The 15629-nt window shown below is 50.3% G+C and overlaps 7 protein-coding genes across 7 annotated transcripts; 3 read left to right on the forward strand and 4 right to left on the reverse strand.

Annotated features, from left to right (window-relative positions):
• Positions 1 to 1167: 1167 nt before the first annotated feature.
• ALTATR162_LOCUS7622 (uncharacterized protein) lies at positions 1168 to 1437 on the reverse strand (the record flags this gene model as incomplete). The annotated part of the gene is made up of 1 exon (XM_043315250.1): positions 1168 to 1437. One exon carries the CDS (start codon positions 1435 to 1437, stop codon positions 1168 to 1170), a length of 270 nt encoding a protein of 89 aa, XP_043171185.1.
• A 2597-nt stretch (positions 1438 to 4034) lies between these two features.
• ALTATR162_LOCUS7623 (uncharacterized protein) lies at positions 4035 to 5267 on the reverse strand (the record flags this gene model as incomplete). The annotated part of the gene is made up of 3 exons (XM_043315251.1): positions 4035 to 4698; positions 4768 to 5087; positions 5139 to 5267. 3 exons carry the CDS (start codon positions 5265 to 5267, stop codon positions 4035 to 4037), a joined length of 1113 nt encoding a protein of 370 aa, XP_043171186.1.
• A 506-nt stretch (positions 5268 to 5773) lies between these two features.
• Positions 5774 to 6399, reverse strand: ALTATR162_LOCUS7624 (uncharacterized protein; the record flags this gene model as incomplete). The annotated part of the gene is made up of 3 exons (XM_043315252.1): positions 5774 to 5874; positions 5927 to 6233; positions 6286 to 6399. The coding sequence occupies 3 exons, from the start codon at positions 6397 to 6399 to the stop codon at positions 5774 to 5776; spliced, it is 522 nt and encodes a 173-aa protein (XP_043171187.1).
• Positions 6400 to 7145: 746 nt separating this feature from the next.
• Positions 7146 to 8283, forward strand: ALTATR162_LOCUS7625 (uncharacterized protein; the record flags this gene model as incomplete). Its single annotated transcript, XM_043315253.1, has 4 exons — positions 7146 to 7354; positions 7412 to 7711; positions 7765 to 7844; positions 7892 to 8283. The coding sequence occupies 4 exons, from the start codon at positions 7146 to 7148 to the stop codon at positions 8281 to 8283; spliced, it is 981 nt and encodes a 326-aa protein (XP_043171188.1).
• A 975-nt stretch (positions 8284 to 9258) lies between these two features.
• Positions 9259 to 9898, forward strand: ALTATR162_LOCUS7626 (uncharacterized protein; the record flags this gene model as incomplete). The annotated part of the gene is made up of 2 exons (XM_043315254.1): positions 9259 to 9494; positions 9544 to 9898. The coding sequence occupies 2 exons, from the start codon at positions 9259 to 9261 to the stop codon at positions 9896 to 9898; spliced, it is 591 nt and encodes a 196-aa protein (XP_043171189.1).
• Positions 9899 to 11093: 1195 nt separating this feature from the next.
• ALTATR162_LOCUS7627 (uncharacterized protein) lies at positions 11094 to 11900 on the forward strand (the record flags this gene model as incomplete). Its single annotated transcript, XM_043315255.1, has 1 exon — positions 11094 to 11900. One exon carries the CDS (start codon positions 11094 to 11096, stop codon positions 11898 to 11900), a length of 807 nt encoding a protein of 268 aa, XP_043171190.1.
• A 236-nt stretch (positions 11901 to 12136) lies between these two features.
• ALTATR162_LOCUS7628 (uncharacterized protein) lies at positions 12137 to 13663 on the reverse strand (the record flags this gene model as incomplete). Its single annotated transcript, XM_043315256.1, has 1 exon — positions 12137 to 13663. One exon carries the CDS (start codon positions 13661 to 13663, stop codon positions 12137 to 12139), a length of 1527 nt encoding a protein of 508 aa, XP_043171191.1.
• Between the last annotated feature and the right edge of the window lie 1966 nt (positions 13664 to 15629).

Consider the following 15629-nt stretch of genomic DNA (forward strand, 5'->3'; position numbering starts at 1 on the left):
ATGAGGAGCATACATTATTAGTTCGCCGTTTCTAAAGTATTAAAGTGTTGCCGGTGTATCCTCCTCGCGCTTTACCGATAGTGCGTAGGCATCAACAGAAGATCTCTACTAACTTCATAGCGATGCCCAACAAGACGTCCATAGTCTATTTGCCAGGATCGTACCTCGCCCCGCCCCTGCCATCGTTGTAGTAGGTCGAGCCCTCAAATCATGTTAGTACAAAGCCATCTGTTCTATACAATCTCGACATACGTCAGGGTTGTGGTAGTAGTATGACCCGTCCTTGTTGGAATAGTGGTAAGAGTTGGGGTTTGGGACGCCGGTGCCGAAATCGCGAGAGCAAAAGTGGTTGCCCTACGGAAGAATGTTAGTACAAGCTTGAGAGGACGGTCGAAGACATAAGATGATACCTGGCTGTTGGTACCGGAGCTGGTGGTAGTATAACCTCTGTTACCAGTATTGCCGGAGCCTGGAGAGGGGTTGGAATTGTTTTGGGACGACATGACAGTTGGCTGAGTGATACTAGAGTTTGGGCACTTAAATTTTGATTGAGGCTTCAGTTGAGCTGGGGGCGAAGAGAAAGAGAGGAAGGGAAGAAGGCGTGATACATATAAGAGAACGGAAGCTTCCATAAGTTTAAGGCCGCAATGATGCCGCCATGGCCCCGCAGTGACTCTCAGTAATGGCTCACGCTTTCCTCTTTTTGAACCCACGAGCTTCGCCACACGGAACAGGCTACTACTAGCATAAACGGACGACCACGACCACACTGTCGCAGGTTTCCAAGAAAACTGGTTGCTACTACAACCTTGGAATGGTGACGTGCTAGTGGGACTACGCGATACGTGATTAGCATGTGGGCCTCACTGGATATCAAAAAGAAAATGCGAAGCATTTCAGGCTGTAGTATCAATTCTTAGGTGAATATATACTACCTGCAAGTATTGGCTCGAAAGTCAACAACGGCCTGATCATCCAGCTTCCCCTTGCTCCTTCCTGTATGCCAGACGCCTTGTATCCCTTCGACACCAAGACTGAATTCATGTCATCTACATAGGAGAAGTAAGAAATGTTATCGCTGCTGTTATGTGAGCTGGTTGGTGGAAGAAAGTACAGGATTGGCTTGAAACGAACGCATAAAACGGACAATGACGAAGTATTCTCATCTCAGTACGCCATACCAACCTCCTGCCGCTGCTGAACCGGCGGATTCTGCATAACTGCTTCAATTTGAGAGGGTTCTACCAGCTCGACAGCGACCTCGTGTTGTTCCCTTCTCTTCTTCATTCTGTACCATGCAACGAAGAAGATGAATCCTACGACGACAGATAGGCCGACCGCGGAGATGATAATGAAGATCATGATGGCCGCGGATGTAGTTGGATGCTGGTCAGAGAGTTCCGCTGGGTGCGTTGAATCGGAATCGAAAACACTCATTGTTGTTTGCTATTGTTTGTCTTGAGCGCTGGCTGCCAGTGGTTACTTGCAAAGTAACGCTGCGCTGATACTGACGCCCTGTTCTTTTTGGTTCAAAGTAACGACAGTAAGTTACTGGGCTACAGGTTCGTCCAGCCTTTGAAACGTCTGTCGTAAGTTGTATGTTGAGACAGTCGGTGCAGGCGGTATCGTGTCCCTCCAGATGAGTGAAGGTCTGTCAAGGATGGCGATGCCGCGCTGTCGAAGGTGCCTCCACCGCGCCTTGCTATGCAGGTTCGCCCAACGTATCAGGGCGATGGCGATGGAAATCTGAAAGAGAAGGATGCTGACAACACCGATGATGACCCGGAGTAGCGGCCAGTCAGTGGGGCTACGGTGGACTGTTGGTGCGTGAGTGGATGTTGGGAGTGCCGGCATGGTTGAAAATATTGCGCGATGAGACTGGCCGTATGGGAGTGAGGATTGAGAAGATGAGACGGGAAGTTATCGGTGATGTGAAGAATTTCTGCGCGCACACCAGATGTGATCGGGTGAAGGTGAGGGGACTGAAACGACGAAATCGTGGATTCCCCTATGGTTCGTCGGAGCTAGCAGAGGTAGATTTCTTGATGCTTCAGATACAGAAACATTGGGGGTTGTTTATGGGACAACGTCATGCCCACCACTTTCTTCCGAGTCGTTTTCTCGCCGCGATGTCGGCTGCAAACGGGTCTGTCGCGCGTTTGTTCTTCTTCTCTACGCCATCGTTGCTCTTGCGGATGTTGCCTTTCTCTCCCAAACCTGGCTCCTCGTTTCGGTAAGTCAACATTTCTAGCGTTTGCATTTCAAACTCGTGACATGAGGGTTTCGAGGCATATACGCGACGCCTGACTGTAGGGAAAGACTCGAGGACGAGGAAATATGAAGAAAGCAAACATAGCGTGAGTTCGATATATTGAAATTGTAGATGGGAGTGAATGCGGACTTGCGACTTTATGAACAAGAGGCGTGAATTCGCAGTGCTGTCGGTACCGGTGTGGCTGTACCAAGGTTGAGAATATCGCGATTTTCTCATTGAAGCTAAAGTGGTGGTTCCGCGACACTCGCAAGCAACTCACAACGCTCGCAATCTAAACGACACCCATAACGAGATCAGTCAAAGGGAAAAATTGAAAACAGAAGAGATGGTCTTCTCTCCACTCAATCCTTTCCACCTTCATTGTCATCCATTCAAGACGACCATCTTAACGTTCTCGCCGCGTAACTACTCCAACGTCTTTCTTTGCAGTGATGACTCAATCACCATTATCGTTTTTCTGATCCCTCAGTACTACACAAGATTGAACAATGCCAGAGACATCATTCGCATGACTGAACGTAGCCACCACAGTACCCGATTTTGCAAAAGTGGGAGCCCGGAAGAGGGTGGATAGGATCCAGGCAGCACAGCACAAACCCGGTGTAAGTGTAAGAGTGGCTGCAACTACCCACACCGGACGTGCTGAGTGTTATCATTGCTTGGAAATGAGGGTCTCAGGTGCCGGAGGCCAAGATAATCGAGCAAGCACGTCAACCCCCAGCATACGGCTGCTGAGTCCGTTGACTTCCTCCACTCACTAAAAGGCAGCTCGTCCTCCAAAGTGCCTGTATACACGGCTCATTGTAACATATGCACAGCTCTTTCTCACTTTCGTCGTACGTCGTCTGGGTAGCATCACATCTTCTCTTTCTCTCTCACCGGACTCAAGATAGGCCGAAAAGCCTTCGTATACTGCAAAAGCCATCAGCGTCTTCCCTCGTAACCCCAATAAACCACACAAAGATATAAACATGCATCAAACGTACCTTGCCAACCCAACCCCCCTCACCCCGTTCCGCTCTGTCCAAACTCTTCAATTCCCCACCCTTCTCCCTATGTATAAACTTATCCTCTGTTATATTGCTGGCTCTGGCAGTATTTCTCCAGCATACGATTCTTCCCAAAATAGCGAACACCGCACAGAAGGCCAAAATAGCAAGCGTGTAGTTCACGGCGAGAACGAGCAGATAGCCCACGCCGAACAGATTGTCGCGCGTACAAAAGCCGGGACCCAAGTGCCAGGAGCGGATCGTGGGATCGACAAGCTGAGCTATGTACATCGGACATATGTGGAGTGTTGGATAGTCGGGGAAGGGCGTGGATGGCGACATTATAGTTGGCAGATCAATGAATCGCAAAGGTGTAAGAAGAGTACTTTTATGAGCAGGAGTATATCTAGCTACGGTCGCTGATCATGGAGCGCAGGGTGAATTCGACATAACCTTGGGGAAGATGGCTATGTTGGGTTGGTGCGGTAATTTGCATTGTTGGTGTTACACCGCAGCCACCGGGTTCTTGACTTTGCCGTTACCCTGTCTTACTTAATATGCGAAAGTTGGGTGTCACCCCATCTGTCGTGCTTTGAAACGCGTGTCATTGTTTCATCTAGACGGCGCAGCGCTTGCGCATAGGCTTGTGACGAAAGTGTGTATATTAAAGTGCTGAGTTAAAAAGCGTTATCCAAAGGGTTAGCTATGTATTGAAAAGAAATGTTGGTGTTATATTGTCAGCTATAGTGTTCGAGGTCGTATGGTCGCGTTCAGTCTTTCCATTTCCCACTCCATCCCTGCCGTGCCACCACCGCCTCTTCCCCATCTTCATCGCTGTCATCCACGTATCCAAAATACTTCCTTGGCCAGATGTTTAGCCCAATTTTCTCTCCTTCGCCTACTGGTAACCCAGCATGCACCACCCTCCTATCGCCCTTTCCATTCTCATCCAAATTAACCCAAAACACTGCGTTTCCCTGCATCGGTTTGAACTTGATGCCCTTCGCTTCCCCTTCCATTTCACCCCGCACTACTTTGCCGTCGTACAGACTATCCAAACTGACAGACGAAGAAGGTTCGACTAGAGGAAAGTATGTATATCCCTCCGTGCAGTTGTCGCGAAGGAAGACAAAAAAGGACGCGACGCGGTTGAAGTATACCCGCTTCCCATTTTCGAGACTAGTGATCTGGTGTTCAGGCCAGAAGTCCGTATGTAGGTCGTACTTCTGGCTAGGGAAGTAGCGTACCAGTTGTGGTATGCTGAAGGGTTCCGAGGGGAGAAGCATAGAGCCCATGAACGTTTTCGCGCGGTTCAGAAGACATACAACTAACGGATTGTCCATCGGGAGGGGTGCAGATTGAGAGGTCCGGCCGACGACGCGTTGCGTATTACCTCTTGAACGGCTGATGAAGGATTCGGCGAATTCGGGAGAGCTGAGGAACAGTTAGCAACTGCCACGAGTGAGATGTTGCCCTCGAGAAGAGGGATGCGAAGATACCTACCCGAGCTTGATGAGCTCCTCAGCTTCAAGTACAGATGTGAAGTTATTGATGTAGATTAGGAGGGGGTCAAGAGATATGATCTCAGTCGTGTACTGATGGTTGCCACATAGTTTCAGTAGATCCTCTGAGCTTAGCATCTCATCTAATCTGGAAGCTTTGGTAGCTTCCCACACAGCCGTAGGAAGGTACACATGGAGGTGCTCGGGTAAGTACGAACGCAGCACAGGCAGGAGCCACTGCTGAGAACCTATGTAAAAGGCAAGAATAGACAATAGAGGAACAGAAAGCAAGAGTAAACTGCCCATGTTATGAAGGCCACTCTACAAACGAGTATAAGCCAGATGTGTATAGGTAGTATTGAGCTGTCTTACAAGTCTTGACTTGCCTGTCATCGGCGACAACATGGCGATACCAACGGGGTTCTTAGCTTCTCGATTATGTCGCGCCATGTTGTGGTTATAGTCGTGTGCGATTTTAGGTACAAGTGTGATGGCCATCATCATTAGCTCGGATAGAGGTTTTATAGATGGTTGCGTACACACTATGCATAGATGAGTTGTGCAGGACTAAGAGTCTGGGGTAATATCCGGCTAGACGACCCCAGTGCAGGGATACATGCGCATCGCCACACCTACAATTCCTATCGAATGCCCAATGAGAACGAGAGACTATGATATGACCCTGTCACCCAAGGGAAGAAGAATTGAAATGAAGAAAGATGTGCATTGGAGGTGCGCGATGTGCGACTGCGATCGCTATCGCGGGAACAATCCAACTACCTTGCTCTCTCTTAGGAATACCACGCATGCTTCCCTGGCCCCCATAACATCATGCTGAAATTTGAAGGAAACCGTTCGTTACACAATTCTCAATAAGCCAGTCCTTTCCGTCAATGTACGTTACGCCACTAGAAGGAGATATCGCGCATTGCCTTCTTACAGCCGCGATCAGAAAGACAACTGGTTGGAACAAAGAAGCGTAACGTACCTCAGGACCGAAGGGAAGTCTAGTCCTCATCATTAACGTCATCCTCCTTGGGTTCAGCGGGATCGATCTTCATGGGCGAGCCGTTGGGCTTGAGGTCCTCATCAGACTCAGTCTTGACAGCTGTGATGTGTTAGCTTGGACTACATCTGATCATACCAGGAGATGGACTTACTATCATCGCTCAAGTTCTTCTTGCCGCGAGGGGTACCCTTCTTCTTGGGCGAGGAGTCACCATCGACATCCTGCTTCTTGGCGACGCGCTTGCGAGGAGTCTTCTTCGGAGTCGCGGCGTCGGCACCCTCTTCATCATCTTTCTGCTTGACGGCCGCAGCCTTCTTGCGAGGGGTTTTCTTGGGGGTGACTGAGACGGTTCCGTCGGCAGCGGGAGCCATCAACTTGGCCTTGATCTTGGCCCAGGCGTTGGTAGCCGAGCGCGGATTGCTCATACCAGCGTAGGCGGCGAGCTTGTCGTAGTCGATCTACAGCGAATGTTGGTAACAAATCATCATTGGAAAGAGACTGAAGACGTACCTCTGGGGGACCAGACTTGAGTGACTGCATGGCCCATCCGAGGAGCTGTAGCTCGCGCTCGGTGAACTGAGGAGAGGAGCCATTGGCCGCGGCGGTGTTATCGTTGTCAGACATTCTCAAAGTTTGAGTTGTATCTGGTGCTGGTCGCAATTTGTAGATGGGAAGATGATGTAGGATAGGGTCGGACAGCAGATTATGTGTGCTAGGGGATTAGCGCGGTGATGACGATAACGGAATAGTGAAGGGGAGGGCACAGAAATCCCGCAAATGGCCATAGGTTTACGCAAAATATGGCTTCATTCTGAGTTCAATGATGCGAGGGCACCCACTATTGGTCCAGATGCACTCACGTGCCCATAATCAAGGCGAGGTGACGGTGAGCTGTGATGGTTTCGCGCCTAGATTGGGCAGAACAAGATGAGAATACCGCTGAGGCCAGAGCCGTATATGAAACGTGTGAGATGCAATGTTCGAAAAATCCAATGATCAGAGCTTCGGCGGGTGAGCCCGGCGTGGTACACTTGGGCGCCAGAACTGCACTTGGCGAGTTCGGAGTGACGCGCTCTTGTGTAGAAGCCGATAGTCGAGGCTCCTGCAGGATATGAGGCCTCACATGTCTCTTGTACAACAGATATGACACGGCGCTGACTGCACCTCTAGAGAGGCAAATAGGCTGCTCTTTCTGGACGATGACAGCCGCGATTGCTGTGTGAAGAAGAGACCAACGATCCGCCACTACCACAAACCATTAAAGGCACAGACGCGTTGGTTAGACCAACCAACATTTGACACAAGACAAAAGCCGGCAACAAGCAAAAAGACAGTAGAAGTGAGGTTGTGCGAAGTGAGGCGCTAGGAAGATGCCCGGGGTTCAGAGCTACTACACGCATGACTCGTGGGACCCGGACGCAGCGCCAACACCCGAATCGCCGACAGATGAGCCGCTGGAGATTGAGGGGCCAGGCCTAGGAGCTAAACGATACTCCAGCAACCCGACCTTGATCACGCCCGACCGATATATACCCAAGACAAGGATAAGAATAATGGCGGATCCCATTGATAGCGCCCTGTGCGTCATGTTGCACCCCGCATTCCCCCGTGTCTGGTAGCTAACAGCTCGTCCTAGTGACCTCCTGCGCCGACTGAACCCCAAGGACGTCAAGCGCAATGTCGACCACATTATTCAACTCAACCCCTCGCTCGAGGAAGACCTGCTCGAATCCGTCGACATCCCGCTTACCGTGAAGAAATGCTCCAAGACGAAGCGCGACTTCCTGTGCTGCGACTACAACCGCGACGGCGACAGCTGGAGAAGTCCATGGAGCAACGAGTTCGAGCCGCCCATTGAGGAAGGTGTCACACCTAGTGATCGTGTCCGTAAGATGGAGGTCAAGGCAAATGAGGCTTTTGACGTGTACAGGGAGCTGTGAGTCTGCATACGGCAAGGCGTGGCTGGCGGAGCATGGCTGATACAGACAGGTACTTTGAGGGCGGCATATCGAGCGTCTACCTGTGGGACATGGACGATGGCTTCGCCGGCTGTGTTCTCTTGAAGAAGGGTATGCATTCGTCGATATGTGCAACTGCTGCATGCTAACATGGCCAGCCGTCAACCCTACACCCAAGAGCTCTGGCAGCTGGGACAGCATCCACGTATTCGACGCCCAAGACCGCGCACGTACCTCTCACTACAAGCTCACCTCTACCGTCATTCTCTCCCTTGGCACCGACAGCGAAGCCCTCGGCGGTCTTGACCTATCCGGTAATATGGTGCGCCAAGTCGAAGCCGACATGGCCGTCGAGGATGACACCTCGCACGTCGCCAACATCGGCAAGATGGTCGAGGACATGGAGCTCAAGATGCGCAATCTGCTGCAGGAGGTATACTTTGGAAAGGCCAAGGATGTTGTAGGAGACCTGAGGAGCATCCCGTCACTCAGCCAGACCAATCGCGACCGCGCGACACAGAGGGAGATGATCAACAGCATGGGCCGGTAGGATGAGCAGGGCGTGTACATGGGCATGAATGATGTGGCATAGATAATATCGAATCAACTCTAGCTTCAGCGGTATACCCTCAACGACTGGATTATCTCAACCATCAAATGGGCATAACTTTCTTCAGCATGTGGTCTGTCATCGTTGTGTTTTCTCCTATGCTTGTCATCTTCCAAGGTTGCTAACACTTTTTAGTGATGCGTTTGCTTACTCTCCCATTTACGTCGATATCACAGGAGATGGAGAAACCAACAAGATCTTCCCGCCAAGGCAGGAGAGATCCAATATGATTTTGATAAAAATACATTTTTTACAGTCTCTCTGATATTCGCCGGTAAGGTCTCCATCCAGATCATAGGTTTCCTTGGATCGTGGATGGCGGAGCGATGGATTAAGACGGCTGCCTCCGCGTAGATTTGGCGACAGGTAGCCGGTATGCGGAATCGAGCCTTCACCTCATCGCCAACGATAGTGTTAGCGTGCTGTGGTTTGTAGTCGTCATTGTCTCGCTGGATGCTGATTCTCACAGCGTCAAAAACATAGTCGTAGATTCGATTGCGGAGTTTGGCAGGCAACCGCAGCAGTGGTGAGTCTCGGGAGTTCGCCCCAGTGCTAAAGCGCGAAGTCAATTTTCATCTTATGTTTAGCAACTGATACGGGTCTTACAAATAAGCCAGACGCGCCGGCAACGTGAGATACATTGACTCGTTCATCGTTGATACAGCCTCAGCGGTCATGGATACAGGGTACGAGGTGGGAGTGTAAGTGCATAGGAAAGTATACCTAGTGATTGCTCGAGTCGAAGCCTTGTCAAGCGCGCTCGTGCTTCTCGTTTGCACTGGAATATATCTCTCACGTACGTCATCGCTTTCTTCGAACTACAATTCCCATGACTGTCGCGCTCGAACTTCACCAACCACATCAACTCAAACCTTCTGCTCATTTACCAAATCAACCATCAAATCAACCATTGTAATGGCGCCCGCGAAATCCTCCCGATCGGTCAAGGCGAAGAAGCCAGCCCCAAACACGTTCAAGCCTACGAAAATCAGCAAGCGCTCACAATCGCGTACGAAGGTCGCGACTATGGAGCCTACAAACGCCCGGAACCTCAATAGGCCCAAGCCTCCGCAAGGTCGTACTTACCCCGTGACCCTTCTCAAAAATGGACTTGTCAGCATGGAAAGGACCCCTGACTACCTCCTTGAAGCGTAGGCATAACACTCAAGTGCTGGCGATTTTTTCCGCTAACATGCTCAGCGCCCAAAGGAATGCTAGGAATTCCCCTCTACTTCGTCTACCTGCAGAGATCAGGAACATGATCTTCCGGTACGCAGTCGGCGGAAACGAAATCCACGTCCAGCGCGCATTCGTCTATCGAACATCAAAGAAGTGGCGTGACAACTCCAACTCATACTGGCATGGCCGAGCGACTCACCTAGGGGATCGCCGTCTCAAGGCTCTGGCTCAGGGCACAGCTTTTCACCTCCCGGAAGTCTGCCGTCAGATCTATGCGGAGACTGCAACCCTATCATACGCCACCAACACTTTCATACTTCCCAGCTCACAGGGTCGAGATCAACGCTTTAGCAACAATGGACCGCGTGGTACGTAACTTACATATGCGAACTACATGTGAGAGATTTACTAACTTCGTACACCAAACTCTAGGCATACTCGTTGAATGGCTCGGACAGCGCAATGCCGCCCAGCTTTCTTCCATACGATACATAAAGCCGGACATTGAGGATATCCGTTATTATCTTTGGAACACATATAATAGATCTTTTAGATGGAAGCTTCCCTTGCTTGAAGAGATACATGTCAGCGATCCTATGTCCTATCACTTTCAGCTGCGGTACCAAGATTTCCGTACTGTATTGAGGGGAAAGGTCATGGAAAAGGAAGGGGAAGGCGTACGGGTAATCTTTCAGGATCCATCACCCTAGACAACTACTACAAAACTTTCCCTTAGGGATTTAGGATAGCCTCAACATGACGCTGGGCAACTACAAAACGTCTCCAAGGGCCCAGCGCGGTTACCTAGAGTAGACCTCGGAATTTCGTATCACTCTTCAGTCTATTCACTCTTTCGGTGGCATCTTCGCAAAGTCACCCTTTAGCGATTTGCATATGCGAGAGCTGCGCTCAATGTTGTGTCACGAAATATGCATTGTTCATTTCGCTGGTCCCTACCCCTATTTCACGTGGATGCACAGAAACAGCACGAACTAGATTTCGAGTGTGTTTTTGGTGAGATATATCGTATCAGCGCTTGGTCGCTCGCGGTCACTGTCTTAGCGGATTGAGATTTGCATTTTTATCGAGTCTTCGCCTTGATGACTGAGCTTGAGGAAGAAGTTGACTATAACAGTGTGTTTGTAAACAATCTTTGCGATCTTTGTGGTAGAGCAGGAGAATAAAACAGTAGGTTTCGCAGGTTCCTCGTCCGCCGTAATGACGCGTAACAGTGCGCAAGTGGTTTGAATGCCCCGCCACACCGCTCATGCATTAGCGTCACCGCCAGCCCGCCATGCCATCAACTCTCTATGCACAGCGACCGACCGCCATAGGATGTCCGAGCCCGCCGCTCGCCGCCAGACTGGGGTGTTTTCATGATGCTGAGTTGGATTCTCTACGTTTTTGCCGCCGCTAGTAGGCGTGAGGCCGTCGACGGATTGTCAGACTACCATATATAAAGGCGACAGCCATATCAACGTTTGAAGCGTATTATAAGTTTACTCGTTGTACTTTTCCACTCTAACAAAGCACCCGTCGATCAATCCTTCGAAGTCTTTTCATAATCCCTAATGGCGCACCAAAACCGTCTCGCAAACACCCACGTCCTCGTCTTTGGCGGCACTTCGGGGATCGGATATGCCATTGCCAACATGGCCCTCTCATCCGGCGCGCTTGTAACCATATCCGGGTCTGGCCAAACGAAGGTCGATACCAAAGTCGAGATGCTGCGATCTCTGTACCCGAACTCCCCAGCCTCTAACGTAGTAGGCTTCGCTGTCGACCTTCTCGACAAGGAGAACCTGGAATCCAACCTGAAGGCTATGCTTGACAAGACGACCGAGGGTGGCAAAAAGAAGATCGATCATATCGCATTCACAGCAGGCGATGCGCTCCGACCGCCCAAAGTCGCGGAAATGGACGTCAATACGGTGATGGACGGCTTCACAGTCCGCTTTCTCGCTCCTTGTGCGCTGGCCAAACTCATCGCTACTGGTGGATACATGCCCAAGTCTTCCAGCAGCTCTATTACGCTCACAGGAGGCACAAACACGCACCGTCCAATGCCCAACTGGACCCTAGGCGCAGCAATCGGTGGCTCGATTGAGGGTTTGACCCGCGGTCTTGCGGTAGATCTAGCTCCTATCCGAACGAATGTCGTCAATCCTGGCGCAATACATACGGAATTGTTTCAAAGTCTGTTGGATAATTCCTCTCCTGAGGCTATCGAGAAGATGAAGAGGGGGTTCAGTCTGCTGGGAGAATTTGGACGACCAGAAGACATCGCAGAGGCGTATGCCTGGATTATGAAGGATAGATTCGCAAACGGGACGCAGATTAACAGTGACGGCGGACGGCTACTGGTTGGTACTGAGTGAGTAGTTCAAGCACCGAGCTACCGAGATAGGGCTCATAGCATCATCCGTTGTACGAAGAAGCATTTTTCTTGCCAGTTGTGCCCTAAACACCAACCCTAAGGTGTTCGCCAGGCCTTTTGCTTGTAGAGGCCCAAGACCAACAAAAATGTACCATTTAGGGTGTGTTTTAGTTTTGCGTACAACTTCAAACAAAACGATCGTCTTCATAATCATAGTTGAGTCGCTACTAACACCTTTCATGAAAGATCGACTTCGATGCCTCTTCTCTCAACCTCTTTCTTGACGTGATCCCACTTTGTGCAGTCAGCTATCATACCCTTGAAGCCGCGCTCCCGTAGACTCTGAAGGTCTTCCAGGCTTTTCTGCAGGTCATGCTCCAGTGCTATCTTGAACTTCAGACCTAGAAAGCTGGACACTTCATCCATGCGCTCGAACACAAGTGTGAACAAATCTACGTCTTCTTTAAAGCTGCTATCGCCAGTCAGACGCCACTGAATAACGAGGACACAGGCTGCAACATAAAGTGACGATCCGATGTGCGCGGAGAGTAGAAGGTCGATGGATATGCGTGACGCATCTTTGATGATTTGTGCAATATTACGAGCTGCTATTACAGCAAGTGTGAACTGTGACACTGCGTCCTGGACTGGTACGTTTTTGTTGGATCGATAGTGAAGTAGAATGGTCATGGTGTTGAGAATGACATGTAGCCACGCGACATGACCACGGTCAGCTGGCGGCGCTTCAAGAATCGAACTTGCTGGACGTGGAAGACTGAGTCGAAACTTCACGATCATGTTGTCCAGCTCAATGCAGTCTTCAGCATATTCCAGGCTATCTGAAGCGTTATGTAGAGAATATACTAGTTCAGAGACCCGGCCGAGCAGGATGTGTGCGACGATCACATAGTGGAATACGTTTAGTGGTCCCTTTGTAGCTGACGCAGAGTCTATGAGGCGTGGCAAACTCCTCGTAAATGGCAGGTTATTGGAAGAGCTTTCTCTCAAATCTGGGTCCATATTCTGGAACAGCGTATCGGCGACCGGCATATCGACCTTGAACTGTATCTCTGGTATCGCGTTGGGCCAGCCTGTTGGCCATGCATGCATTCGATCCATCATGAACAGCAACCAGAGTGCTCGTCGGTATTCTTCTCGCTCGACTGTTGAGTGAGCGTCTGCTTTACCAAAAGCACATGAGTTTTCATTGTCGACCCTTGCATCCGAGAGGTGGTCGCTAGCATCCATGCGGTTTAGGCCGAGCACGACTGCCTGCCTCCAGGCTTTTCCTAGGAAAAGCCAGCTAGCGGAGTAATCACCGATGGTCAAAGCTTGAAACACAAGAAGTAATACGGCTTGGACTGTGCGCAGAGGAGGATGCGGTCTGCGTCGGGTGAGCTCGTAAGAGAAGCGTGCTTGCTCGTACCAATCTTTCGAGCGCTTCCGAATGGACTGTTCTGGGTGGTATCTGGCCGCCACACAGCAGATGGCATACAGAAGAAGCGGTGCATCTTTCTCCAAGTCACCACCCTCCAACTTCGCTAGGAAACTTTTCTTGTGAAAACAAGGAAACACGTGGTAAAGGTGCTCGAAGAAGAGCTTGGCAAGCTGAGTAATGTCATGCCGTGGGGGTAGCTGGAAACTTTCTAATATCTGGAAGTCTAGCATATTGTCCGACTGCTCCACAGCAGATCCCGGTGTAGGATATTGTATATTAGGAGCTACAGATTCTGAAGGAAAAGACCCGGGAAGATCGAAGTTCATGCCGGGTAATTGAGTAAAGTCCAGTAGGTCCAGCTGTACTCGATCGAAACCGAGAGTCGAAGCCGGTGATGCTGGTGCATGATTTCCTGAACGACTCGCAGGTAATGTGTGATTGCCTCGGCTTGAGGCTGGTACTTCGTACTCGCACTTGAGATTCCATTTCCTGCACAACGAGCAACTCGGGTGTTCTGCCTGTGGTAAGGAACTTACCATCAGCCCCTAGCCAACATGCAAGGATAGTGTGAACTTACACCGCATCTCTTTTTGCGCTGCCGACAGCTCTTGCAGGCCTGCTTGCGTTTGTTGACAGAAGCAGGTAGGGTTAGTGTTTGCATTGCGAGACGATATGATTCTGGTGCCGAAGCAATGCAGTGTACATGTAGGTGTTCAGGCGGGATGAGAGAAGGAACGAGAATAGAGCAGCTGCACTAGTCGCTTCTGGCTCAGGCGAGTTGCTGCCGGGTTTAGCTCGGACTTAAGCCTCGGATGCAAAGAGAGAGCCAGCTTCGTGCTTGAGTGATGTGAATTCATATTATAGATTATTCTTAGTAAGTAAGTATCACAAGATGTGTATTAAGGTTTGCACTGGGCTCTTAAGGATATTGCTCAGACTTCTATCTTAGTCGCTACGACCTTCCCCGATCGTATACCCCAAGATTTCCTATAGCTAGCTGCTACTGTCGGATCCATAAGACCAAGCACTTTGATACTCTGCTTAATTTTATCATGTTTGACCTCTCTCTGATGTCTCCGCCAGGCGTCGCGCGCATCCCGTGCTCTGCTCAAGAGACCACGACTTCTAACCTCTTCGTCTGGTAGTACACTATCGTATTTCTCCTCAACCCAAATTTCGCTAGCTTGAGATGACGGATGAACTGGTTGAGATTCTGGGACTCTTGCTGCACTGACCGGAGGCGGTGGTGGAATATCGTAAGGAAATGGAGAAGAAGGCGGAGATGTGTTATAGAAAGATGACCTCCGCCAGGGGTAGTCAGATACTGCACTCGAGTTCTGTCGTTGATTCTCAGGTGGAGTAACATCCCAGCTATTCGTCGCTTCGGCGTGCGATGTGGCTCGAGACAGGCGCACTAAGGCAAACCCTTTAGGAAAACGGATCAGGAGACTGCGATACCCTTGAGAAGGAGAAACAGAAGCCATTTCCCGCGATATGTGGGGTGGCTTTTCGGCATCTGCGGTATCCATAGATCCGGTACGTCTCTTGTTGGCTCTCGAGCCTTTTGTGTAAGACATGATGTTTAGTGTGCGCTTACGGTGTTGAATTGTATGTTCCCCTGTAGAGCACGGTAGTACGTTTCCATCAACAGACGGTCGTTGGGCATCTTGACCAAACTGGCGGAATGGTGTCCAAAGGGTTGAGTTTTCGTGCTTTGTTTGCCGGCCCGAACCTTTTCTCCACGCTAGGCGCTGTGATATCAGCTTATGGGATTTCAATCGAAATTTTGGGACTAATATGCAGCCACACGTAAGAAGCCCCGATGAAGCTACACTCATCAAGCTGCTTCGAGGCCGAGGAGCTCTGCACTCGTGGTACTGGTCCGCCAGCACATCATGATAGTCTTGCGAGAAGCTCGAAAGCTGCAACCTATCACTTAGCTCCTCATATTCGAATTCATCGTCCAGAAAAGGGCTTGTGGGATACAACGGTGGGAGCTTCCTTCTTTGCAATAACTGAGATATTTCTGCAATCCTGTCGGCGTGCTGGGCGGCAGGCCAGTTTTGCCATCCGGTCTTCGAATCTCTCGGCCACATTATTCCTAGCGATGCATATGCTTTCGCTCTCCTTGGAGCATCCGATATCTGATATATCGTGTCTGCATAAGGTATTGAACAGGCTTGCAGTCCCGGCTCCAAGGGAGAGTGCGAAATCGGATGTGCGGCCTCAGCGTTAGATGATAAGCATCCAGATGGGTTGTCTCTAATCGGCGAAAGAAGAGACTTGGGTTTT

Source organism: Alternaria atra (genome assembly GCF_907166805.1).
Source record: "Alternaria atra isolate CS162 genome assembly, contig: 28, whole genome shotgun sequence".
Classification (NCBI taxonomy): Eukaryota; Fungi; Ascomycota; class Dothideomycetes; order Pleosporales; family Pleosporaceae; genus Alternaria; species Alternaria atra.